The following is a 26,190-nucleotide window of genomic DNA, read 5'->3' as shown; positions in this document are numbered from 1 at the left end:
GGGTCCCTCACAGGAGGATAGGGAAACCTTTATTTACTGTAAATCCTTTTATTACACTGCTCCTTGTTTTCTTCTTGCAGTCTTTTTCTTGGCTACTTTGATTTGCTTATAGTAGTAAAATCCTGCTGGTTGTTAAGCATGTATTTGTTAGACCTTTCAAGAATTACACTCAAGGTTAGTAGTAAATGTTTTGTAGTAAAAGTATTTGACAGTAAAGTTCAAAAGTAGTTTCAAGAGCTAGGTCCACATTGCCACGAATGAGTTGGACATGTTCTCAGCGGGCTGCCTTTGTCCCTGATTCTCTTTATAATTGTCATGGGCAGAATTTTTAGGTGTAGCCAATAGGGCTGCCACGATTAGTCGACTAGTCACGATTACGTCGACTATCAAAATCGTCGACGACTAATTTAATAGTCGACGCGTCGTTTGAAGCTTTGTAAGATCACAAAAGACGCATGAATAAGTAGTAGGATTTAAGAGTGTAATAACGGACTGAAACAGAAGATGGCAGCACTGCATGTACAAGGATGCCAGCTGCCGTTAAACCCCGAAGAAGAAGAAGAAGCTCTGTCCCAGAATTCATAGCGCAGCCCAGCTCAGTTTCCAACAATGGCGGCAGCTAGTTAGTTTTAATATTACTCTTATTATTCTTTCTAGGTCACAAAATAAACGTTTAACATGTTTTCAGGCGAGATTGTAGCTGTGTAAACCTCAAATATCTGCTCAGTTTATCAAGACACCACATATTTTCAAAAGCGCTCCGACGTTTTCAGAGACGTCTGTTATCCACTAGCTCAATAGCTAGCCGGGGGCAAGGCTCACTAGAGCCGTGAGAACACCGGACACCCGGAAAATCGTTTTCAAACCCACCGCCGTCTTTCGCTACTCAGGTTAAACGTATATAAGTCACTTAGATAACTTAAAAATGTTATTGTTTGGCTTTTTCCAGTATTTTATTTGTTCCTGAGTAAATCGGTTTGGCTGAGATTAAAGTTATAGTTTTTACACAGCTGAATAAACGTCAAGCAGACAACTGATTATCAGAAGTGTGAGATGCTCGAGAATATACTCCGGTGTCCCGTTATATTTTGGATAGAAAGGAGTTTATTAAACTTCACCGAAACAATCTGCAAATTTCATTAAAATTTAATAAACTATCATCTTGTCTTTATTTTTAGTTAGCACATACCTTAAACACTTAAAGCTGTAAGCTAATGATAGTTATATAAGAGCAGATGCTGCTGGTGCAATAAGCTGTATCTTTTACGTCCAATGGATGATGATCTGATTAGTCAACTAATCGCAAAAATAATCGGTGACTAGTCGACTATCAAAATAATCGTTTGTGGCAGCCCTAGTAGCCAACTGGCAGTGTTCTGTTTTGGTGCTCTCAGGATAAGGGTCTGGAACAAGTTGCTGCCCTAAGTGAGGAAAGAGTGGAACAGGAAATTGACAGATTGGGGCTGTGTCTGCAATAATCTAGTTCTTCTTCTGGTCTGTTTTGGTGAAAAGAGAGTTGAGTGTAAAAGAAGAGCTGCTGTCAGTCTGCCTCCCTGTCCTCAACAATAGTCACAACCTCTGGGTAGTGACAAAATGAATGAGATCACAGGTTGAAGCAGTGGAAAAGATTCCTCAGAAGAGTAGAGCTACTACTTTACATCAAAAGAAGCCAGTCAAAGCGGTATTGGCATCTGACTGCGATGTCTCCTAGACACCTCCTGGGTGAACATGTCCTACTCAGAAGAGGCCCCAGGACAGGGTGGAGAAATTACATCTCTTGGCTGGCTTGGGAACGCTTTGGTATCCCTCCTGAGTGAGTTGAAGGAGGTGACCATGAAGAGGGCATTTGCAAAGGCTGCATATTCCTTGATTATACTTGATTATACTATACTATTGCAGACAAAGTCACAGACAGATATCTGGACTATTTCTTGAAATTCTCTTTTTTTCAGTTTTTCCCATTTCTCTTTGGTATATGTTTATGTAGGTCTAGTCCAAAAATGGCTGCCTTGTCTGGGAATGAATCAAAATGGAATTCATTAGAAAATACCTAGACCCACATCCAGAACCTCTTCAGAGCTGAACTGAGACAAGTCTGCTAAAACCTTTACACAAATCCACCCATAACTTTCTGAGTGATCCTGATTAAAAATACATTTTAAAAATTGAAACTTAATCGGTCACAAAAACCAAGTAAGCCTGCAAGGTTACAAAGAAATAAGCTTATTATAGAACTATATTCTCCTTTAGTCTGCTCGAGGCTAGCACAACAACACTGATTTCCTGGCTGAATAATGGCTGGTTAGGTGGCTGTGTGATGAAAGATGGGTATACTCTTTGTGATATTGGGGTATCACATGAAAGTTGGCTAACAGCATATATAAATAACAGCAAGGATACAGATTGCGAAGGATTACATCTGGACATTATGGCCCATCATTCAGTTGTTATTATGGAGAAGTCTGCATAGATCAAACCTAAACCCAAATTCCTTAGACCTGTGTCGTACGGTACAGATTGACTGTAGCCACACTGAGGTACCTTTACCGGGCACGGCTCACACTGGACCTCATTTTCATTCTTTTGAAGGAGTTTCACTTGTCTTTTAAAGTGCTGTAGTCGTCTTTAGTGTTGTCTGTTTTACTTTGTTGAGATAAAAATATCTGTCATTGCACAGTTTAGGTGTAAAGCGAGAAGTTCTGCCAAATAGTAGCAGATTTGAAATTAAAAAGTCAGCCAGCCATTCAGAAGCAGACAAAGGTGCTGCTGTGCTCAGTAATGTTCTGTGAACATTAAAATCTCAAAGCGGTGCAGTGTTTCCCCACACAGCTTTCTTCTCATTAGGGTGAAGAATCTTTCACCAAATTCCTCCTTCTGTCCTACGCTGTCTCACCGCGCACCCTTTCTTCTTCCAGTCCTCTAACACAGTCCCTCCTTCAGATTAATTACACAATGATTCTTTTAAATTCTCTTCTTTCCTTCCTTAAAAGTATGCTGACACATTTGGACTTGTACACTTAAAAAACAGGAGGAAAAGGGGTGTGTGTGTGTGTGTGTGTGTGTGTGGAGACGCAGATGGGCATGATGATCAATGTCTCCCTTCTTTCTGTTGCTTAAGAACACAAAAATGTACCATGGACAGACACACACACACACACACACACACACACACACACACACACACACACACACACACACACACACACACACGTTTTCATATCCTTGTGGGGACATCTAATTGACATAATACTTTCCCTAGTTGCTTACCCTAACCATTACAAATGATTTCCTAACCCTAAATCTAACCATAACCTAACTGTAACCCTGACACTTAAACCACATTTTGAGTCTCAAAAATGCCTTCAAACTTGTGGAAATGTAGATTTTATCCCTATAAGAGCTGTTGGTCCAGACAAGTAAAGTAAACTTCCAATTTTTGATTCCCACAAAGATATAAAAACACTGTACACACACACCACCTCACTTTATTTGCTTTATTAAACTTGTCTGCTGTGCTGTATTTGTCTACCTAACAAGAAGCCATAGGGAGGACTGACAGCAGGATCTGAATGTGCCTGTCATTGTTGACCATAAAATCCTACAGTGTCTCTCACTTTTCTCTAACCAAGTGACAATAAATCGTACAGCTTTGGCTGAACACGGGTGGTGACACAAAGTTGTCATTCAGACTGCAGGAGAATGTTAGCTTCCAGGCTTCCTAGATGCAGCATTTTTTTTTCCATTGAAGTTTAAGTATTTTTAGCCCATGTGGGCGAAAGTTAACTTCTATTGGTGTCACCCAGCCTGAATTAGCGTCTTCAGTGGGCTCTTTGTGTAATTGTGTGAGAAAACTCTACAATTACAGTTGCACTACTGACTCAGAACAAGTTCTTGAGACATGCTGCCCGGCCACAAAGGAAAACAAATGTGTTTATAGATGGCCACAAAGCTAGCCAACCGTTCAACATGCTGTTCAGACAGACAGCAAGTTAGATTAGCTACATTCAACTTGACTTTATTATTTTATGACAAACTATTTTTCAGGTTTGTTTGTTTTTTCTTATGTTTTTTTTTATGTTTAGTTTTTTCTACTGTTGGATCTTTAAAGCTCTAAGTGAAAGAAGATATCTTTAATATGGTCATCAGAAGCCCCTCCCATGTTCTGTTTGCAAAAGCAAAAAAAAAACTGGCTTAAAGTTGAACTGCTCCGAAGACAAGCAACATGCGCTAAGGATCAAATCTGATTCATGCAAAGCTACTGTAATAGAATCCAAAAATAAAAATACAAAGGTAGACATGAGGGGAATGTCATTTAAAATCAAATTCAGTTTAAGTGTGGACAACTGTGTTTACAGTGTACACAAATCTAAACAGAAACCGAGACGATAAATACTGATGATGTCAGTTCAAGTGCAGCAAAGACAATAGAAAAGAAACAAACAAGCAAGAGGGAACAGGTGTGCACGTGTGTTGTGCTAGTCTAGTTCACTGATTAACATTGAGACTCTGTGAAAACTTCACCTTCACCTTCTGTGTCCTCTTTATCTTGACTTGTTTCCTTTCTCCAAACTTTTTCTTTTTTGATAACGGTATCAATAAACCATGACCTCCTGTCTTATCTCTTCCCTTTTGATCTTGTTTTCTATTCTCGGAGTCATAAACAGTTTCAGATATCACCTGAAATGTCCTGCATCATTGGCAGTTGTTGTCTTAACACTGTCCTGGGGCGTTTTGTTGCCCTGTCTGCTGAAAAATCTCAGCTTTTAGAGATACATGGTATTAAAGTTTGTTTCAGATTTTAAGTAATATTTTACTGTAGTAAACATGGAAATATGCACTCAATGTACCTTGCCCCTGTCAAATAAAGCACCCTGCCAGAGATCTTCAGATACTGTGATCTGAAAACAGGTGAAGCATTTTTCTTTTCCCCTACATTCCATGTAGGGTATTTTTTTTGTAAGACTTTACTACATCTAAACAAAGATGAGGAACAACTTGGGAACCATCTATCGGTCTCTGCTGTTATCTTACCTGTTTGAGTGCCTGTCATTAAACAAGGTGACTTGACCCTGGAGTCACAGTTGGTTTCCGCCTACCCAATCCTTGTCCCTTGTTAATTGCATGCTTGTAATTTAGTCTTTGAACTGCGTTTAAACCATGTTAAATAGATTTTGTGGTCTTGCAACAAACTGCCCTTTTGAAAGGACCTTGCTTCTCTGCTTCTTTCCAGCAGCTAATACCTTTAATATCAATACAGGCATTATTTGTCGTCTGTGCCCTCTCTCTTGCCCTTGTGGGCAGGACAATGAGTCCAGGACAGCCCGTTCATCTGGGATCAATTAACCCAGGCATTCAGGCTCAGCCAAATGCCCATTTCTGACTATGCTCAGCATAATGATAGGCTTTCAACCAATAATGTCTTTGTTCTGGATGGGTCTGTTTGTTTTCTTTCTTTGGTCAGATCCGAGTTTCAAGGGGTGCATCTGAGAAGGCCTATTTCTGCCCTCTTGTTTTTGGGTCTTTTGAGTTTCCGTTGCGTTTGAAGCTCCTTACTTAATTAAAACTTAGGGTTGGCGATCATGAATGTGGCTGAGAATGCCATGCAGAATGGCATCTTGGGTTAAACAGCGGTTGGCATTTGATGTCAGAAACCCCAAATCGCTCCCCAAATGTTTCCCTTCTTGATTTTTTTTCTTCCTCCGTTTCCCACTGTTTGTGTTCATTCCTGTCCTCCTCCCATATTGGACTTTAACATGGACCCGGCGAGGTATTTCCAGGCTTGTCAGTCTATTAATCCTTTCTACCAAGAAGAGTCTGCTATTAAGAAGTGGTTTTCAACTGGAGCCAGATCCACATTTTCGAACCACAAATTCATCAAGAAATGTTTTAAATGCTTTCAAAGCCTTTTGATTCTGTTCATCTGGGCCTTTAAAAGAAAGTCCCGCTGTTCTGTGGTATGCTAGTGTTTCTCAGAGAATTGCATTTTGTTGACGGTGGTTGTCAGATGCATGCGCATGTGTGTTTTGACAACTGTAGGTACATGCGACCTTCCACAGATGAATTATTAAATTATATCATTATATTTAATATTTCAACTTCCAACTACTATGTGACAAATGCATGATGAGTAATAAGCTCAGCTGTCTTTCCAGTGAGTCACCTTGTTTTGGAGGAGAGTCAATAACCGTAGCTGTTGTCCTGCTCTGCAGCCACAGTAACCTCACTGAGGCTGCAGGTTCCTCTTTGAAGCATATCGCTAGAGCAGAACGAGCTTTGTATTCCACCTCCATTCGACATTTCAGTGTCTTTAATGGACAACTTTACTTAAAGGAAGCTGGTGTCATTTACCAGAGAGCGGCTGGATTAAGGACCACCACATAACAGCTGGCCTACAGGCAGAGAGACCAGTTAACAGCTAGCTGGTTTGCTGCAACTGATCTTTCAAAACAAGAGTGAGGGTATCATGCGTGGCACTGTGCACTGAGATCAGGATTGTTGTAGCATTCAGAAGTTGGGGAAATCTTGACTTAAATCCAATAATGATGCACAGAAAAGCAACTTCAAGCAGCTACTTGAAAATGAAGTGTTAATACAACAGTGGAAGTCTAATCAAGTCATTAGACTTCCACTGACATTGCCTTTGGTTCTTACCTGCCATTTACAGGTTTAGACACCTACTTCAAGCCCAGATGGTTTGATAAGACTGAGCTGGGCAGTTTCAGGTGCTCCTCAGTGAAGCAGCACTTTTTATACAGTTATGCTTCAGGAACTAACATGAGGAACACTGGAAGGAAATTGGTTGACAAAAAAAATATTGAAGATTTGCTTATGCTAAGCACCTGTCAGATAAATATGTGGGCTATTTCAGTGACTACACTGGTGGTTTTGAAAGTTGGAAGACTTTAATCTCAGTCTGTTGGAAATTTATATTTTACCACCTAAAAAAGTCCTTGGCCTTTGGAAATCTTATGCTGCACACTGTCTTAAAGTCAGGTGATCACTTAATTGAATTTGACCTGAACACATACTTCCTTAATTTGTCACTTCATAGATCTGCATATTCAGGAACTTAGACGCACTTAGATTTGCATCTAAGTGCCTAGATCTAATCTAGATCAGTCATTGTTAGCTGATACCTGATCTATTTAATAAAGTCACTACTGGGGCTCCTGGTTACTCCTGGAATTTCATTGACTTTAGTGACATAACTGCTATGGCTTCACAGAACCCACACGAGCTTGATAAGGACAGAACTTGCACAAGATGTAGTCAACCTTTTCACAGCACGGCTGTAACAAGAGACACAATGTGACCGGAGCCAACAATAAATGTGACTCAAAGGCACCTTTTCTGTGAACTGAAAGACCTGCATTTATGTCTTTGACCTCCTGTTTTGACTGAACCATGGCTACAATTTGAAGTCCTGTGCTGCTCCTCACTCACCCTGCGCCAACCTGTCAGCTCATACGGGATTTGCAGTTCAGACAAACTTATTCAAGAATGTACATGGGTGTGTGTGTGGTTTAAAATAGCCCACAGAAATTTTTTTTTTTTTTTGCATGGCAGACAGTGTATACAAGTGCATATTGCCCGTGGGTGTAAGGGTGTGTGTGTGAGAGTCGATCTGCATGCTTTTCCCATTTGTATGTTATCAAAACAGTTTCTTTTGTCAGCCAACAGGCGCCACTTTCCAAGAATTTTTATCCTGGTTCCTGTGTCTGTTTTATTCTGGCGTGCACGGAATCGTTCTATATCGGCTCTGGACATTTGATTATTAAGAAAGTGAACACACAACACAGTCATGTGACCCGTAAAAGGAATGTGCCCTGAATGATTTTTCTTTTTCTTTTTTTTTCCTTCAAGGCCATGTCAACTAGTATTTCCAATTTAAAACTGATGATAGTTGTTGTCTGTGCTCAGCATGAATTATTCAATATTTGGCTGTTCTATATTTCACACTGTCCACGGGCACGCACGTGCACATGCGCGCAAGGCACTCATATACACACACACACGGTTCTTCTTCACTGTATTTTGTTTTTAACCAAAACACTTGAGATTTTTTTCCAATAGCAAAAATCTGATCTCTTTTAATGGTGAAAAAACCCTGTAATAAAATAAATAAATAAATGAATAAAATAAAATCACAAGATATGACATTTTAGACATGCTCAGTCAGACCACAACACATATTTCATCACGTATTTAACGGAGCCCCTTTCAGGCCCTTTAACTGTTTTTATTGCTCGTAAGAGCAGCTGTTAATTGTGCAGCACTTTCACAGTGGTTTATTTCCATAAATGTTTAACTTCATTAACTTTTATAACACATGCAATTGAACCATTAAGTTAATGTACACCTCTGAACGTAAAGGCACTCTTGGCCGTGTAGTGCGGTGCCTCCATTGATGTTGCAGGAAAGCTTGAGCAGGAAGAAGAGTGGGAGCGGGATTCATGGAACGATGAGGAGGGAGTAGAGTTGGAGAGCCTGTTACAACTTCACAGAAAAGCCATGTTATGTGATTCCACTTCATTGTGTTTTATTAGACGCAGTTCAACTTTGGGAGCAGCCAAAAAGTACCTAAAGAATTACCAAGTTTGAGTCTGACTGTGAATTTTGTCCAAAATACTTGTGTTTCACGGAGCATTAAGTCTACAGTGGACACCCCGACGTCAGTATAAAGAGACATGATGCCAATTGTTGTTTGAGCAGTGTTGATACTCAACTTTGTGGACACCATAACGCAAAAATGAAGCGATGAGATATTGTCAGTGCGTCTGCTAAAAATCTTGATAAGTTCAAATCTCGGTGACTTTGACCTGAACGAGAAGAAAGTCACCTAGGACTTTCAAATTGATACAACAGGTGCATCTACTAGGAGGCTGAGGGGCAGCACTGGCGGGTGTCAGTATTTTTGTAATTTACTATAGGCAGCAATATTCTCAAACAACTAAACCACCACCAACAATAACCTCAGTTACACTTCTAACACTGTTATTTCCACCACTACGTTGTAGATTTTACCCACCAGTGAAAACAAAGCAGAAGATTTTAATGAGAGTACATTGCTGATCCCCAAAGGGACAGCTTGAACTGTACAGTATCTAGCACTGTGTTCTTATTCTTGCTTCTATTGAACATGACCAAATATAGTCCGATACACTTTTTGGGACCTTTCACAACCAAGTGAGTGCTGATGAAAGTATATACTGAAACACTTCAGGAATGAGGCTTCATTATACTCCATTTCCTTATTTGCCCTGTTCACTTTGGACTAACACTGTGATGTGTGCAACATTTTGCAAAAGTCTGAATGTGTTTGCATGTAAAGAATTGGGTTTATAAGTATCCAAATTTTGAACATCACACAGCAACTTTGATGCGGCCTTGATGGCCTTGCATGACCTGCTTCAGGAAGTTTTAAAAGCCTTGCTCTGTTGAGAGTGGAGGGGGCGGGGGCCAAGAGGAAATCATCAGTGCCCCAGTTCCTGTCCAGTACCCAAGATCACTATGGGAGGGCGAGCTGGCATCTAGGTGGTGCATAAAACTTGACATTTCCTGCCTCTTGTATTGCTGACTTGACTTTTCTTTTGTGTGTGTGTGTGTGTGTGTGTGTGTGTGTGTGTGTGTGTGTGTGTGTGTGTGTGTGTGTGTGTGTGTGTGTGTGTGTGTGTGTGTGTGTGATGCAGCTTTTGGAGGGAGTCAGTTTGAGATGGAAGGTTCCTGTACTGAGGTCACAGATTACAGCCAGTAAGGAGTTACTGAGTCTATTGCTGAGCGTAAATTTATTGCGTAAACCTGTGAAAAAGTGAGGACGCAAACCAAACTAATAGACATACAGTAAGATCTCAAACACAGACAGGAGGAACCCATAGAGTAAACAAACACTGAGTCATAAGGAGTATTATATAATACTACAGTGTAACATTTCTTGAAAGTCAATCTTTTCTTAATGAAATCAATCTTTTATGCTTAACTGTGGTTAAATTTACCCAGACCTAACCCTAACTTGATCTTATGCATCAACAGCAGTATTTGAATGGCACCATTTTAAAAGAGTTATCCTTTGGTGGAAGAATGTGGCCTGGGATGCTGAGTGGAGCAGCCGCTATCAAAACTCAAGTTAATGCATCACAAGCATAGGGCAGAATATCAGCAGAGTGTATCTCATGTTGTATTTACACAGAAAGTGTTGTACTGCAGTTTTCATGCCATGTTTTCACTGCACACATAATAGTAACCAGGAGCTCCAAGCAACCAGAGCATCACATCTGTTTTTCATTTTCTATTTATTTTGCACTTCGAGCTCTGAGCAGTTGTAAGAGGCAGGTGACCTACGCTTAAGACTGCACCTGAACCCCTCCTGTGTTGATACAGACTTTTGGTGATCCTCATTGAACTGTATTTTTGATTTGTTACTGACGTTTAGGGGCATGTTTAATATGTATGTTCCTTGAAACCTAAAAATATGACTGTGTCCATTTCCAGATGTATGGGCGTTACACCCAGGAGCTCGGGGTGTACGCCAAAGAGGAGGCCGCTCGGCTGAGGGAGAGCGGGCAGAAGCGATCAGTCAGCGATCGAAGCCGGACATTGGACCTGCTGGAGTACGACAAGGGCCGCTGTGCCAAGTGTCGGAGTAAGTTTCAGACCACACAGCCTCATACCGGTTTCTGGAATAAGGGCCACTGATGAGATTATTTCTGACCATTTGCTTAGCGTGATTTAATGACACTCAAATGAACAAAATTGGTGTGAAAAAAGTGCAAAGTTGGAGATTTCCCGTTTGGCTTTAACTAAAATCTTTTGCAGTGCCAGCACCAAAAATTTCCTCTTTTGTGTGAACATTTGTGACATATAATCTAAAATCCTGCCACTGCGGTGATCAGTGTACAGTGGGCCATTGCTCATTGCTATACAGTTTACTTTTTGGCCTTTTTCGTTATATCTTGTCATGTGTGATATAGCTATAGGACTTCTCTGTGACATTTTCTGGTGGTCGATAATGTCTGCCTTGGATGTGAGTGTCCCACAGTACTGACAAGACAAGATCGCTGAACATCAGGTTTTACTGTGGTTTGGCCATGTGCCCACTGACTGACAGCTCCAGTATGGCACAGTTCGATTACTATAAAGTGTGTTTACCCTGGTCATAGGGGCTTTTAGGAGGGAGGTTAGGGACCTTACTAAATTACTGGAATTCTAGACATTTCCGGGGCTTGGACGAAAGTTGATGGTTTTTCTAAATTGTTATTGGGAAGAAAAAAAATTAAGTCAGTCTTTGCAATGATTTAGCTCAGGACAGTCATAGAAAAGAAGTGCTATAGTGTGTGAGCCCTATTAATAGACATATAAACAGTACACACTCATATTTACATAGAGGAGCCTGAGACTTCCCCAGCTTGAGGAAAATTGTTTGGTCACTATTACCTTTGTGTTGAAAATGTAGTGCCAAAGGCACTTTGATAACTCTAAAATGGCTCCTCTGCCTTATGTTTAGCTTGAAGCATTTAGCTTACCGGAGAGTTAAAGGAAGAAAAGAGTCAAAAGTGCAAGAAAACACTCACAAAGGCAATCCTTGGAGCTTTTTACTGCATGGCTGAATTCATGTGAACATTCCCCAGCCTTTCTCTCCCTGCTGTTGGTGGGGATAAAAAATAATTATGAGTGTGTGCATGTTATTCAGACAGATAAGATTAGATAAGATTGTGTATAGAATGCTTTGCAGGATAAAAGAGGTTGTTAACACAACATTACAAAGGGAAAGTCTTTGACATTTATGTTGGATTTTGAAGGCACATGAACAGACTGTCTGTCTCAGATGGTAACTGAGACTGAGGTACCAGTTTAATTCTTGGTCAAGCTTTATTTGTCAAGAGGTCTAAATCCAGACTGACACTGGTACAGACTGATTCAGACCCAAATCAGGATAAATCTCCATCAGAGGGATTAATTGCCTACAGTTGGAGTTTACATGGAGTGTTACTTTTACAGTATTGGGCTTGAATGTTTTTTTTCAAACGGTTATTTTTTTCCTGTGGAATAATTATTTATAAAATAAACCTTTTATAAGAGTTCAAAAAGAGTGCAGTTCACAAGTTTTGGTTTTCTGAAATAAAACAAGTTCAAAAGCCATCAAAAAATTTCTGGCACTGGTCTGATTTAATATGTGAGTTAAATGGTCTATTTGTAACAATGGTCAGAGTTCAGGTTTTCAAATGCTATTTGAAAAGCTTAGAGTTGGCCTGTTTTAACCAGATTTCTCCAATGAGCTTTTAATGTACTTTATTATTGCATTCACTCTGTTCAATGTGCCAGAGTCACTGGTAGCAAAACAGCCCCAGGAAATGATGCTAACCCCATCATGCTCTGCAGTACAGTTTTCTTGGAGGTACTCATTCAAACTCTGATAATTATGGCAAGATACCTTCATTTTTATCTCATGTGAACATAAAAGTCTTTATGATTGTCCGTATGATCACCCACAAACTTTAGTCAAGACTGAAGGTGTCGATTTGGGGCCTCTTTCTTCACCCATCTCAGGGGTGGGTGAAAACCTGGCTGACAGTAGAGGGTGCAGGGGAGACATTTCTGTTTTGTTTTATTTTGTTGTTTTTTTCAGATATGCATTGATCACACTGGATTATTTCACTATGTTTTTCAGTCCAATGAGTGCTGTAAAAGCCCAGGGAAGATCCCAGCTTTAGTCAGTCATGATCACTAAGAGGAAAATTAAGAAACTTGACTCTTACAATTGCATGCTGTGCAGTCTCTGAGCCACAGAGAAAGGGGAGTTTGGAGAATTCAATGAAATCCCATTATTGTTAAAACATTGACCATAATGAGTGCACATAAACTCTTGACAGGAACCATATATAAAAAGATCCTAATGACTGGCTGAGCTGTTGGAGCTTGCATGGTTGTTAGTGCAGTAATATTAATTTATAAATAGCTCATTCCTTTCTACTACTGCAGAAATGCTGAATGAAGACGTTTCTCTTTTTTAGCGTTATTTTAAGGACACACACTGTTCTGACTTAAATCAGCAGACAAAGGCACCTGTGGGTTGTGTGCTTATTGTCAGTGCGAGCAGCGACATCATGTCCTGTATGGTGTGGGCGTAACGTTGCAGTAAAGCTCATTTAAAAAGTTGCGAGTTAACAATCCAAACTGATAAAACAAGCAAAAAAAAAAAAAACAACCCAAAAACCAAAACTTGTCTTCCAAACCTTAGGGACATGTTGAGACTTTCTACTTCTCGACCTACACTAGCTTTTTATGCAGGGTTTTTCCAGGTTTTTTAGCTTCCCCAAAAATTAATGTCTTGCAAGCTCCCCTCAGCACATTGTTTGTTTTTCACAGTAGTGCCAAAGTTTTAGGAAAATTTGTGTCAGCAAATTAGTGTGCTGACATCACCGTCTGAGGTCTAAGTCATCAAAGGTGAAAACCTTGACTCTAACTCTAGGCTATCACAGAATGTAATATATGCTCTTACTGTTATCCTTAATGTCTTGGCAATCAGGGAACAAATAAACTCATTGTTTAAAATGACACATCAAAAAGAGAAAAATCAGTTTTGCCTTTCTCCAGCAGATAGGGTTAAGTTAGGGTTATCTCCTATAATGATGTCTGCTTCAGAGGTCTGAAAGCAGAAACGGTAAATGTTGTACGCATTTCTGAAAATGCATGCATTTCTGTTCCTGGTCAGCATTGGCCACACAATACAAGCAGCATGTTTGCTATTCCAGGTTTTTGTTGCAGGTGCTGCAAAAATGAATGTATTTGACTAACTTTCACTGTGCTCACATGCAAGCGTCCCTCTTAAAAATCCTGTAACCTTCAGAAGGGTTGGGGTTAGGCCAGCCACCAATCGTGGTGTGCAAATGTAAACGTTTTGCAGCGGCTTGGATCAGTGGACAGTAACTTAGGCTTCATCAGACTGCTCAAGGGTTGTTGACCATGCTGCTGCCTATTCAGTGTTAATGGACTGCCCTCTGGTGTTCATAAGTGATCGGTGCAATCATATAGACATGTTTGTCCTAAAATCAGCAGATTTTTTTCTGTGTGTGTGTGTGTGTGTGTGTGTGTGTGTGTGTCCTCTGCTCTCATCTGAGTGATGAGTTTTGCCGTTGTTTTGCTGACAGCTGATGACTCAGCTACCAGTCCATCTCTTTTGCCTCATCATCTCTACACTGATCAGGACACCGAAATGCCAGCGATTCAATGGATTAGTCCCTCAGCAGGTAGCTTCAAGCATGAGAGAGGTGATGTGGATAGCCCTGCGGCCACACACACTTCTCTCTGCAGGAGGGAAAAGGCAAATATAAACACACACAGAGTGAGGCAAAGGCATAAGCCACAAATCAACCGGCTTAGAACGTGTGAATATAAACCTGAAACACACACACTTTTTTATTTATTCATTGCTGTGGGTTATGACTGCAGCTGCTGCTGAAGTCAGACAGCCACATATGCATGGATATGGACACACACAGATATACACAATCCTGTTGCGGAGTTCTGCACAATCTCTTTATTATTGCTCACACTGTTTTCTAATTCACACTTTTCTCTCTCTCACACACACACACACACACACACACACACACACACACACACACACACACACACACACACACACACACAGCAGAGAAACAAACTCACATCTCCCTTTTCATTTACTGCTGTTTAACGATGCTGAATGGCACAGCCAGGAGCAGTCTGCAGCCTATCCTCTGCATTCTGTGGCCCCACAGGAGCTGTCATCGTTTCAGCTCTGTGTCGACACTGTGGGTTTTTTTTTCTTTTTCTTTAATGATGTATAGAAGTCCCAGGAACTCGGTGCACCCTGAACAACAAGTAGAGTGGGTTTCAATATGGTCAGCATTAGAGTACAAGTGAGCTGTAAGATGCTGATGGTCCGTTAATGTGTGTTTAATGTCAGCTTTATTGCTGGTCAATTTTTAGGGAATGGTATAAAAAGGATGTGCTCATTAGATGAGAGCAAAATCCTAATAAGAATGCAGTGATGCATACATGGCCTTATATTTAAATTTAAACTCAGAACCCAAGAATGTGCTCTTGAAATTAGCATAAATCTTGGGAGAAACTTAACCTGGTGTTTATTTTTAGGCTTTTGTTGTGTGGCTTTTGTTTCTCAGCCGGGCGGGATTTTTTTTTTTTTCTTTTTGAACAATTGTGGGTGTGTGCGTGGGTGTTTTTTTTTTTTTTTTTTTTTTTTTTTTTTTTTTGTTTGTTTGTTTTTTGTTGTTTGTTTGTTTGTTTGTTTTGGGGGGGGGGTGTCTGACACAATAAACTAACACATAGGGACAGAGGTGTTGTCTTTGAGAAGGACATTTCCCAGCACACTCTGTGGATAAGACACAATGGTTATACTTGTGTTGCAGCAGCGCTTAGAAGCTGATCCTGGAGGAGGGTCAGAAACTCACAACGGCACCTGTGAACTGAACAATATATTCATAAAATTTTTAGCTTGTAACTGGTGACTTTTAAACCGTTATTGCTTTTGCCCTACCAGCTGTGCTCATCTATCATTCCCTTATGAGACAGAGTCCAGTCCTGCACCATCAGCAGTGGCATTGCTGCCCTTTCCATGCTGCAGGAAAGCTGAGTGGAGAATTGTACATTTGTTTCAAGATCAAACAACGAGAGTAACTTATTCTGGGGGGGAAAAGCATTTACACCTGACTCTGCTCTAAAAGTGCTGTCACAAGATGGCTTTGCTTATAGCTTACTGACTAAAATTGATGCATTAAAGGTAACAGACTTGCTGTCCTGGTGTTAGTGGAGTTAGGGTTGTCAGCACCTGTTACCTACAAATACAAAGCACTGATCTGATATTATTGTGCTTTGTGTGGTTTTGTCGCAATTTTTATGGGCCTCACCGTTTGGAGTCCATGAATATACTTTCTATTATTATCACTGATAATTAAATTTGATCCAGTCTATATAAGATTCAATTCAGTAGTATGTTTTATTGATATAACCCCAAATCCCAATGGTAGTCACCTCAAGTTGCTTTATATTGTAAGGTAAAGACTGTGGAGAGAACCCCAACAGTCAGACGACCCCCTCTGAGCAAGTGACGAAAAAGTCCCTTTAAACTTTGAGACATCAGCAATTTAAAGAGCTCTGAATTTTAAATGCCTATAAGTTACAAATTTAAGGGCTAATGACTTGTGATATGATCCATGGAGAATCATATCACAAGTCACAAGAGGGGAGAACACAAAAAACAGTATATTCAATTTAGGACATTTTTTTTCCATCTTTAGTAATTTAGTAATTTACATATGATTAAAATTAAACAAACTATAAAATGATGGCAGACTCTCAACAGACCACAGGTTTTATCTGTAACATAGGTCTTAAAGGATTGACAGTTTTTTATTTATTTATCTTACCTTACTTGGATAAATACAAAACTAAAATGTATTATAATACAGCTCTCGCTGTCTCTTTCTAACTGTGGCTCTACAAAGCAAAATCACATTTTCTAAATAACAATGAACAGTAGCATAGACTGGAAATGTTCACATAAGTCTTTGAAGAAGAAGAAATGTAGAAATATACCATAGCTATCTCAGTGTATGTCAGAAGATAGATTTTTCTGCACCATCTAAGTCAATGAATGTCCTTTCTGCACATGAGGGCTTTGAACAGTTTACACTTCAATGCTCCTAAATACAAACAATATCTAAGATCAGCAAAGCCCAGTGATTTTATATACTCAAATTACCTCAATTTAAGGACCATAAAGTGGAAAACGGTTACCACGAGAGTGAGCATACAGTCTTTTCACCGACTGTTAGCTGTTCAACCACCCAGTGGAGTCCTTGGGGAAGGTCTTATTCTTGTGCCACATAACCAGCAGGGTGCAGCATTGAGCTTCAGAGCGCTACACTGGTGCTAAAGGTGGGAATGTGTTTGCCGGAGAAAACAGGGACTCCGGAGAGGAAGAGTAATCTCGGTGGTCCCTTTTGTCCTCTACAGTAGTGGTTTTTTGTATCAGGTGTGTGTGTGTGTGTGTGTGTATAATCTGTGGATGTCAGGGATAATCTTCTTATCCTCAGCCTGCCTGTTCACACTGCATTGATTGGTCACACACGTCTGTGCTGTATTCTGTTTTTTCGTTTCATCCAATTATTATTACTATTATTTTTCTCTATAAAAAGAGGAAAAATCAGTTTTAAAGTTAGGCTGAAGTTCCTTTATGTAGCCCCCAGAATAATTTAATTCTGTATGATAATCACAGGTGAGACAATCGAATTTCCCCCTGCGTGTTATTTTGCTCTAAAGGTTGATGGCATAAAGATACTGCTTCTGATGTGAAATTGACCGTTTTAAATCGAATCCCCCGCACCAGACAGGGTTGAAGGGTAAGGATTACACAAGCAGTGTGATTGCATTTGTGTGTGTGTGTGTGTGTGTGTGTGTGTCTTCTGTTAAAAGAGCTCAGCCATGAGAACGGACATAAAATATTCAGCTGACAAGAGAAACTTGCCCTGCCGAGCACAGACACACAGAGTGGAGCGGTAGACGGTAACTCACAGCGATGCACCAATTCAAATCCCAGTCAAGCTTTATTCATCCACAGATGTGGCTTAGAGAACTGATGGGACTTGCCAAAGCAAATCAGCATCAGCACCATTAGCTCTCTTCCCCCCCCCCCACCCCTTGTTCTCTGTTTTTGTTGCTCTCGTCTCAGTTAATAGATTTTTTTTTTCTTGCTTTAATTCTCAGGGAAAAAAGATATAAAGCTATTTTCTTGTGGTAATACAGGGGCTGAGACAAATAGGCTGGTAATAAAAGTGTCTATTTTTGTTCCCTCCATTGCATTGTCTCCATCTTTTTGTTTCTGTTGCTGTGGTAAGAGGGAGAGGGAGGGTGGTCACCTGAAGCTTTTGGAAGCATGTGCTGGTCTTGCTGCTGATGTCACAGACGCTCTCATCCCAGAAGAGAAAGGGACACACACACACACACACACACACACACACGCACACGCACGTGTGCCACATGTAAGCAGCTGTGCCCAGGAGGTGATCAAATCTACACAGCTGTCCTTTTTCTTCTTCTGTCTGTTTCTGTCCCTGAGTCCTCCTCAGTCTAATTGGCTCCAAGAGACAGACAGACAGACACACACACACACACACACACACACACACACACACACACACACACACACACACACACACACACACACACGCGTTTTGCTTCAACAGGTGTGATGTCAGCAGGAGCTCAGCGTGGCGCCGCATGTTGCCATGGTGACCGTCAGGCGCCTAGCGACCAACAGTTGCTCGCGTGCTCATGTCTTCTTTCCTTTCATCTTCCCTGCTTTTCAGCTCCTTCCTCGCAGCCCTCCTCTCTTGCTCCTGTGCTCTGTTTTCATTCATCTTCCTTCTTCTTCTTCTCTTCCTCTGTCTGTGTTCCTCCACTTGATGGTGGTGTAAATAGATGGATTTGAACAGCCGAGCAGAAAAGGGTCTGTTATCCTGATGGCCTGTCCAAATGGTGGAATGGACACATTTGTCATGGGACACACATACACAGACTCGCACAGACAGACAATGGCACGCGCACTGATTAACCAGTGATACTTCCCATGTTGGCATTCAGGGACCCGTGTGAGGTGCAGGGTCTGTTGGTCTTACTAGCAGCTATGTGTCCTGTGTATAACCTATGTTTAAATACACCTGCATGTAAAAACTGTGTCTTCACAGAATTACAAGAAGAAGCTGTGAGGAAGCTTAAACACTGTAACCACATGCATAAAATATGATTAGGCAGAAAGGCAATGTTCATGTCAGCTAGTGTATGTAAGATGGCAGGATGTATTTTTAATGGATCAATTCTATGTTTATGAGACTGTATGAATCTTTTGGAACATGTAATTGCACAGTGATCAACATGTATTCATGAGTAAAATATTCTTTCTTTTCCATGAAATAAACTCTATGGACTAAACGACGTGACAGAGCTTTGGTCCATGTGGCTCACAATGACTTGTAACCCTGAGCTACACCTATCCCACTACAGTCTCCTGCATCTTTCATATTATCATCGTGCACCCATTTCCCTCACTGCAGAGACTCGGCGATTGTGGTGTAAGACACCCTTCACTTCAGCATGGACCACATTTAACGAACCAGCAGCTTGTGCAGTGAATGGGCTCTGTTCCTCCATTCAAATCTACTCCGTACACACGCACGCACGCGCACACACACGCACGCACACACACACGCTTCTTAAACGTACATTATACATGAGCCACATGTGTGTACTGCTCATGCAGCCATGTGTTGGGTATCATACTCTGACGCACTGTGGGGGTGCTCAGACGTCATCACTTTTCAGCTACCTGTCAGATCCAGGAAGCAACACAACTGACACTCACAGAGATCGTGGGTGTGTGTGTGTGTGTGTGTGTGTGTGTGTGTGTGTGTGTGTGTGAGTGTGAGTGTGAGTGTGAGAGAGAGAGAGAGAGAGAGAGAGAGAGCGAGCTTTCACTTTAATATATCAAGTAACCAAGGAGACTTGGACCACTAATCAATATTTGATACAGTGCCACTTGAGCTGTGTGTGTGTGTACTTGGACCACTCTTGTCCACTATTGTACTATAGAGGTTGTGGCCCGGGTCCAATGTGAGTGTCAGCACAGAGAATCGTCTCCAGCCAGCTGTTGGCTTACATTTATTTTGTCATCTCAGGGAGAGGAGGCTGGTGGTAGTCATAACACTGCTCGTTGGAACAATAAGATGGTGATGTTCATACACCTGCCCAAAAGTGCCAAAAGTCAACCGGGGATAATTACAAAAGCTACCGGAGGATGCTCAATACCTTGAGGGAGGGTATGAGTTGTGTCCCGTGTGGGGGGGTATTTGTATTGAGTGATTACCTGTTTATTAAGATAATTCATGTGTACAGTATTCATTTAGTTCTTAAAGTCTCAAACCTTTTAGCCAAGGTTTTCTTCTCCTTATTATAGCCACTATGAAACTGTTACAGGAACCAACTCATCTTTACAGAACAATAAATATAATTATAAAAGTTGGTGTACATTCTAGCATCATTATTCACCTGACAAATCAGCAAAAGTCATAGTATGGCATCATGTCAGGCTGAACTTTTAGAGTTCAAATGCCGGTTTCAGAAACCAGTGGGTAACATCAGTGTTGCTACATATGTTACTTAGATTCTGTCTCTGAGGAGGTTCGGTCCAGACTAGGTGTTACATTCCAAATAAAGTGGTTTTTGAGTGAAACACAAGAGTGCAGCTATGGGACTGTCCCTTACCTCAGGGGTATGTCATGAATTTGGCAGTTGGTACCAGTATGGTAAAATAGAAATGGTAAATGAACTCGCTCTTATACACGCTTTTCTACTCTTCCTGAGAGTTCAGAGTGATTTATACAGCATACCTCATTCACCAGCTCTTCTTTGCTTTCGCTGTATTCACACATTCACACTCTGATGGATGTGTCTTGAGCAACTTGGGGTTGAGTATCTTGCACAAGGATACTGAACCCCAAGGAGGCTGTACAGCCTGAGCTACAGCCGCTCATTAACACTGGATTCAATCAATCAAAAGTGTGTGAAAGTATATCAAGATGAATTCTTTTATCAGAAAATAACTTCAAAGCATGTGATAATGAACAGATGGATATACTTAGGTTAGCCTAAGTAGAATGATGGCAGATTCGATACAGAAATTTTAGGACTTCTTTGCACAGCTAAAACTTTTGTTTCTTTTGCACTTGTTGCTGCTGTTGTCTCTCTGCTCCTACGATTTCTGTGAACCCTTGGGTACCTTTTGACCCAGGGAAATGCACATACCAGCGAAAGTATCGGATCAAGCATGGCTTGACAGTTGACAGCAACACTGATGGGTCACGTAGCGCTCTATGCTGTAAGAGGCCTGGGCTGTGGGTACATTATTCATTATCCTTGTGGACAGTATTGCCAGTGACTGCTCCCCTGCACATCTATCTCCTGTTGACAATGGGCTAAGGAGAAACAGTGAAACTACCACTGAGGGATTCATTGGGTTGCCAGAGTCATCAAGTTTCCACATCTGCCAGGAGCTGTTTTAAAGAATAATGCAGTTCCCCAGTTCAGGTTCCTCTCTGCCCACTTGAAATATTTTGAAAAATGCAACACATTGAGGGTGAAGGATGGGTTGACAGATACTAGGGGAGGGGGAGTTGAGAGTTGGGCCAGGAGAAAGCAAGTGTAGTGTGAATCATTCACCAATATAATAAACTGGTAACAGCGTTGATTAATTCCTCAGAAACTGGTTCTCACTGACAAAGGTTGATTTTTCAACATTACAGTCTAAACTGCAGTCCTCCCACTTTTAAAAGCAGCCATTCGGTAGATGCAATAAAATACCAGATTTATTTCTTAATTAAGTGCAGTAGGATGGGAATTTGTCTGCAGAGATACAGTTTGTGAGTGCAGAAGTATAAATCAATAAGCCCTGTGCGTGTTGCCGACAGCTTTTACTGCAGCTGTAACCAAGCAGGCCAAAGTTTTATTAATGCCATCATTAATCTTATGAGTTTGGATTGTGATATCAACATGTGGTTTTAAGAGTCGGCCCCTCTCACAGTAAAATCAATGCTTATTAAACTCCAAATGCCACAGAGAAGTCGGCGTCCTACTTTCTCTGTTACTTTGCAGGGTTTTTTGTTTGTTTTTTTTTTAATTTTTGTTTTCATGTTGCTTTATCTTTTCTCTTGTTTCATTTCTCCCCCCTCTTCCTTTATCTGTCCTTCTTTACCTCTTAGTTATATCTAATCCACTCCCCCTTCACTTCTCTCCTTTCATCTAATTATCTTGTGGACCCACAGTCTCTCTCTCTTTTTCCTTCCATCTCTTCTTTCCACTCACCCTTCCATTTATTTGACCTGTTCTCAATCTTGTCTCTCCACTCAGCTCTCTTCACTACCCTCTCGGTAGGCAATCCATCACCTCCCCCTCTCCTCTGCTGGGTATAATCTGTGGTATGAGTGTGTGTTTGTGCGGGTGTCTCCCTCCTTCCCCATCCATCTGAGCCCCCATGTTCTGAGTTATTACTATCTAATCATCAGTGAGCCCAGAGCTAATCCACCATCCACACACATCCATGTTTTTTCCCATACTTTGCAGGTTTGTATCAAGACTCGGAGGAGAGCAGTGAACTTTTCCTCTTCTAGTGTAATTGTCTTCCTTTTTGTAGGACAGGCTACCTGCAGGAGATGCACACGGCTTTTCATGCTGCAGCACCAATGGATTTTTGCTGTTGCTGGTTGTTCCTCTGCAGATCTATCATCAGTGTCTTTGTCTGCCCTTTGCTTTAAAAGCAGAGAGTCATATGTTTATGATGCTCTCCTGACGTCATAGACGGGATGCTGTCTGCTGACATTTAACGTACAGATCAGCACAGGCTCATAGAAGGCCTCAACATGACGTTTCAGTTTTGATTAGATTTCATCCTGGCCATTCTATTTGATTATGATCATATAAAAAATTGTTTCAGTAGACATAATGACATAAGAATGGATAAGTGGCAGAATAGAGAAGATGGTGTTATCTTGAGCTGATTGCAAGTTGCTAGCCTACTGTAAGGGCAACACAAACTTTCCAAGTAGTGTTGATTGGTCCAGAACCAGAAACGGGCAAATGCCGACTGAACCCAAGCGTCTGTATGTCTGACAACAGTGAAATAACTGTGGGAACATGTTTCACATAGGGAACGCTTGGAGGATGGGTCCTGTATGTGTCAGCTTGAGGCAGTGTAAACTCACACATATGTATCCATATGAAAAAGATCCACATAATTTAAGTCAAGTCATCTTTGTTTATATAACACATTTAAAAGACATCAAGTGTCAGCCAAAGTGCTGAACAGAGGGATAATATAATAAAAAGAATTAAAATAGATAAGATGAAAACATTACAGAAACATTGTAAGACATCCATATATGTTTGTAAAAAATATCTGTACATGCAAATATGCACATACATATACAAAAATGTACACATTCACACACAAGCACACATATGTGAATATAAAATACATGTATATGTGTATACACATGCAAACATCAGCCAATGAGATAAAAGACCAGAATAGCTAAAACAGAATAAAAGAGGTGTCAGAGAGATCCGAAAGCCTTAGAAAATAGATTGGTCTTCAGATTCGATTTGAAGACTTCCAAGGATGAAGAGGATTTTATGAAAGGGGGAAGACTGTTCCAGAGTCTCGGGGCAGCAATGGAGAAAGCCCTGTAACCTCTAGAGTTGAACTGGAAGCGTGGAACTAATAACAGCATCTGACTGGAGGAGCGCAGAGTTCAAGTGGGTAGGTGGAGGCTAAGAAGATCTGAAATGTAACCTGGAGCCAAACCATGGAGAGCTTTCAAAACAAATAATAAAACCTTAAAATCAGTTCTATATTTAACTGGCAGCCAATGCGAGTATCTGAGTAATACACTCTCTCTTTCTGGTACCCGTCAGGAGCCTTGCGGCTACATTTTGAACAAGTTGCAGGCGGGACAGGCTTGAGTGACAGATGCGTAAATAGAGAGAGTTACAGTATTCAAGACGTGATGATATGAAAGCATGGATAACAGTTTCCAGGTCTTTAGATGACAGGATATTTTTGAGTTTAGAAATGCTCCTGAGTTGGAAAAAACTGCCACGAACAACTGAATTAATTTGCTTGTCCAGCTTGAGGGTAGAATCAAAGATGAAACCAAGATTTTTTACCTGGGGATGTACATTAGCTGATAATGGGCTCAAGTTGTTTCTTATAAGACTAATTTAAGCTCAAGTATTTCCAACGTGGAACTGACCTTAAATAAAAAGTTACTCTGATTAAAAGTATAATAACTCAAAAGTAAAAACAGGCAGGCTCTGAAAAGCATAAAAGAAAACAAAAACAGCTCTTAGGAGAAGATCTCTACGAGCTCTTTTTCTTTTTTTATTTATTTATTTATTTTTGTCAAGCTAACTGAACCTTACATCACTGATATTGTAATAAACCGATATTAATACAAGCAAGCTTTATTTCAACTTATGTTCTAATTCTTATAACTCTATCCTGATTTAACATTTATTTATGTGAAGCACCAGCCGAGAAAAATGAAAAGAATTTAAAAAAAAAATAAGAGAAAGAAAGAAAAACATGTAACTCAGATTACCGGAAAAATAATATTTAGTAAGTCTTCTTAAATGTCTTAAACCTAAAGTAATGAGCCTGTTAAAGTGTAAGGAGTAGAAAATAGAGATTTTGTGCTAAAAGTACAACAGGCAAAAAAATAATAATTTCTGGCAAACAAAACATAAACAGATTTTCCCAAGCAGTTATGTGTAGTTATTTACTTACTTATTCACGCTCTGCCCGCCTCTGCTCAGATCATCTGGGTGGTTGCTAGCTGAGAAGTTGCAGAGCCCCCTCTGGTGGACAAACAATGCACTCATGACATGGTTGAATGGTGTTTCTCCGGTCTCTCCTTTTTTAAAACTTGTGTTTATGGCCATCAGCCATAAATCAGCCAACTACCTGGGCTTGAGTCCCATTTACTGTGAGACAACTTACTTGTGATGTTGTTGTATACGTTTCCTTCAAAGACGTGTCTGGAGTTACTTCTGTGACCACATTATTCAAATTCAGCTGTCACTCTGTTTTTATCCTATTAGTTGGCTCAAGATCAATTCTAACATGACAGAAACATTGTGGGTTTTTGTGTTTGTTTCCTCCCCACCAGGTTTACTGATCATTTGGGGTCATGTGCAAAGTGTTAATAACACCCTTTAACCTGTTCGTAAGTCCATCTCCTTTACACTGCACTGGCAAGAGGAGATCTAAAGCTTGATGGGTCAGCCCTGCCCGTGGTTTGTTAGCTTGGACCACGGTTCTTGGACGTCGATTAACAAACAGTTAATTTATGAAGTAAACATGACCAAGTGGCCTTTTATCCTTCACTATTATAATATTTGTATATGTTCTCTCACATCGGATCATTCATTATCAACTCTTCTTATTAAACTGCCGTCCTTTTCTTTCTCCCTCTTCTTTTCATCTTTCCCCCCTCTTTCTCCCTCTCCTCCTCATCCTCCTGCTCCTCCCCTTCATCTCATCGCCACTCTTCCAACACGTATCCGTCTGTCTCGGGGTTTGCGTTCTTCCATCACTCCTACGTCCTCCGCTGCTTGTTCATTTGTCGTGCTGCTGAGTTTACACAGGGCCCACATCAATCACAAACTAATAATGTTATGTAGAAAAATGGATAAAAGAGAGATGGCTTTCTTTCTTTTACACTGAGGGAATAAAAGCTTGCGGGGGAAGAGAGTGTATACACACAAACACACACACAGTGACACACTGCTTGTATTTAACTATGCTATGTGGTCTGTTTGTCCTCTAGGGTCTGGGTACCCGTATGTTCTGGAGGCCCCAGCTCAGGACTTTATATCCGGTAAACAAACGAACAAAAGAATATATATCATCCCGCAATCACCCCTTGAACTACCAACTAGTCCACAGTCCTCACACTCTGCTACAGCAAATAAAGCTGCATTAGCGCTCAGACATTAATCTTTGATAAGTGCTCATTAAGTGTACCGAATGCTTGAACATTCTCCCTCGCTTTGCTGTGTATTAATATGGCCATCATTCTAATAAATATCACACGTAGGTATCTGCAGATTCCAGCTGTGTGTGTGTGTGTCTGTCTGTCTGTCTCTTAGGGCAACAAAACAAAAGGAAAAATGGTGACCGGATTCATATATGCACATTCACCTTGTGGCTTTGTATTAATCAACAGCCAACATGAAAAATATCTATGTGTGTATATTATTCCCATTCCACTGTGTGCTCCTCTGCTAAAAAAGAATAACTCCCTCAGCCTGGCCTTATTACAGCTAGCCCCAAGCCCTAATGGAAAGTAATAACGAGCTCCAAACATCTGTGTGTGTCTCCGTGTGTGTGATACAGGGGATAAATGGTTCTGATTAAGGCCTGCTGCAGAGGGGCATGATGATCAATGTCTCCCTTCTTTCTGTTGCTTAAGAACACAAAAATGTACCATGGACAGACACACACACACACACACACACACACACACACACACACACACACACACACACACACACACACACACACACACAGTTTTATTTTTATAA

At 40.7% G+C, this 26,190-nt stretch overlaps 1 protein-coding gene across 8 annotated transcripts in view; it reads left to right on the top strand.

Annotated features, from left to right (window-relative positions):
* Window positions 1–26,190, top strand: part of LOC146374245 (chloride channel protein 2-like) — a 216,858-nt gene that overhangs the window by 80,768 nt on the left and 109,900 nt on the right. For 6 of the 8 annotated variants that reach the window (XM_084950684.1, XM_084950681.1, XM_084950685.1 and 3 more), the window contains exons 2-3: window positions 10,489–10,639; window positions 25,434–25,484. In XM_084950684.1, coding sequence (XP_084806810.1) covers window positions 10,489–10,639; window positions 25,434–25,484 — 202 coding nt within the window. The remainder of the gene's footprint in view (window positions 1–10,488; window positions 10,640–25,433; window positions 25,485–26,190) is intronic. The other 2 variants (XM_084950686.1, XM_084950683.1) reach the window with 1 other exon arrangement.

The sequence above is a fragment of the Perissodus microlepis genome, chromosome 14, assembly GCF_051167445.1.
Source record: "Perissodus microlepis isolate ML-2025 ecotype Zambia chromosome 14, ASM5116744v1, whole genome shotgun sequence".
In the NCBI taxonomy this organism is placed as follows: Eukaryota; Metazoa; Chordata; class Actinopteri; order Cichliformes; family Cichlidae; genus Perissodus; species Perissodus microlepis.
Note: the sequence above shows the minus strand (reverse complement) of the source record. Positions and strands in the feature narration are given on the sequence as shown.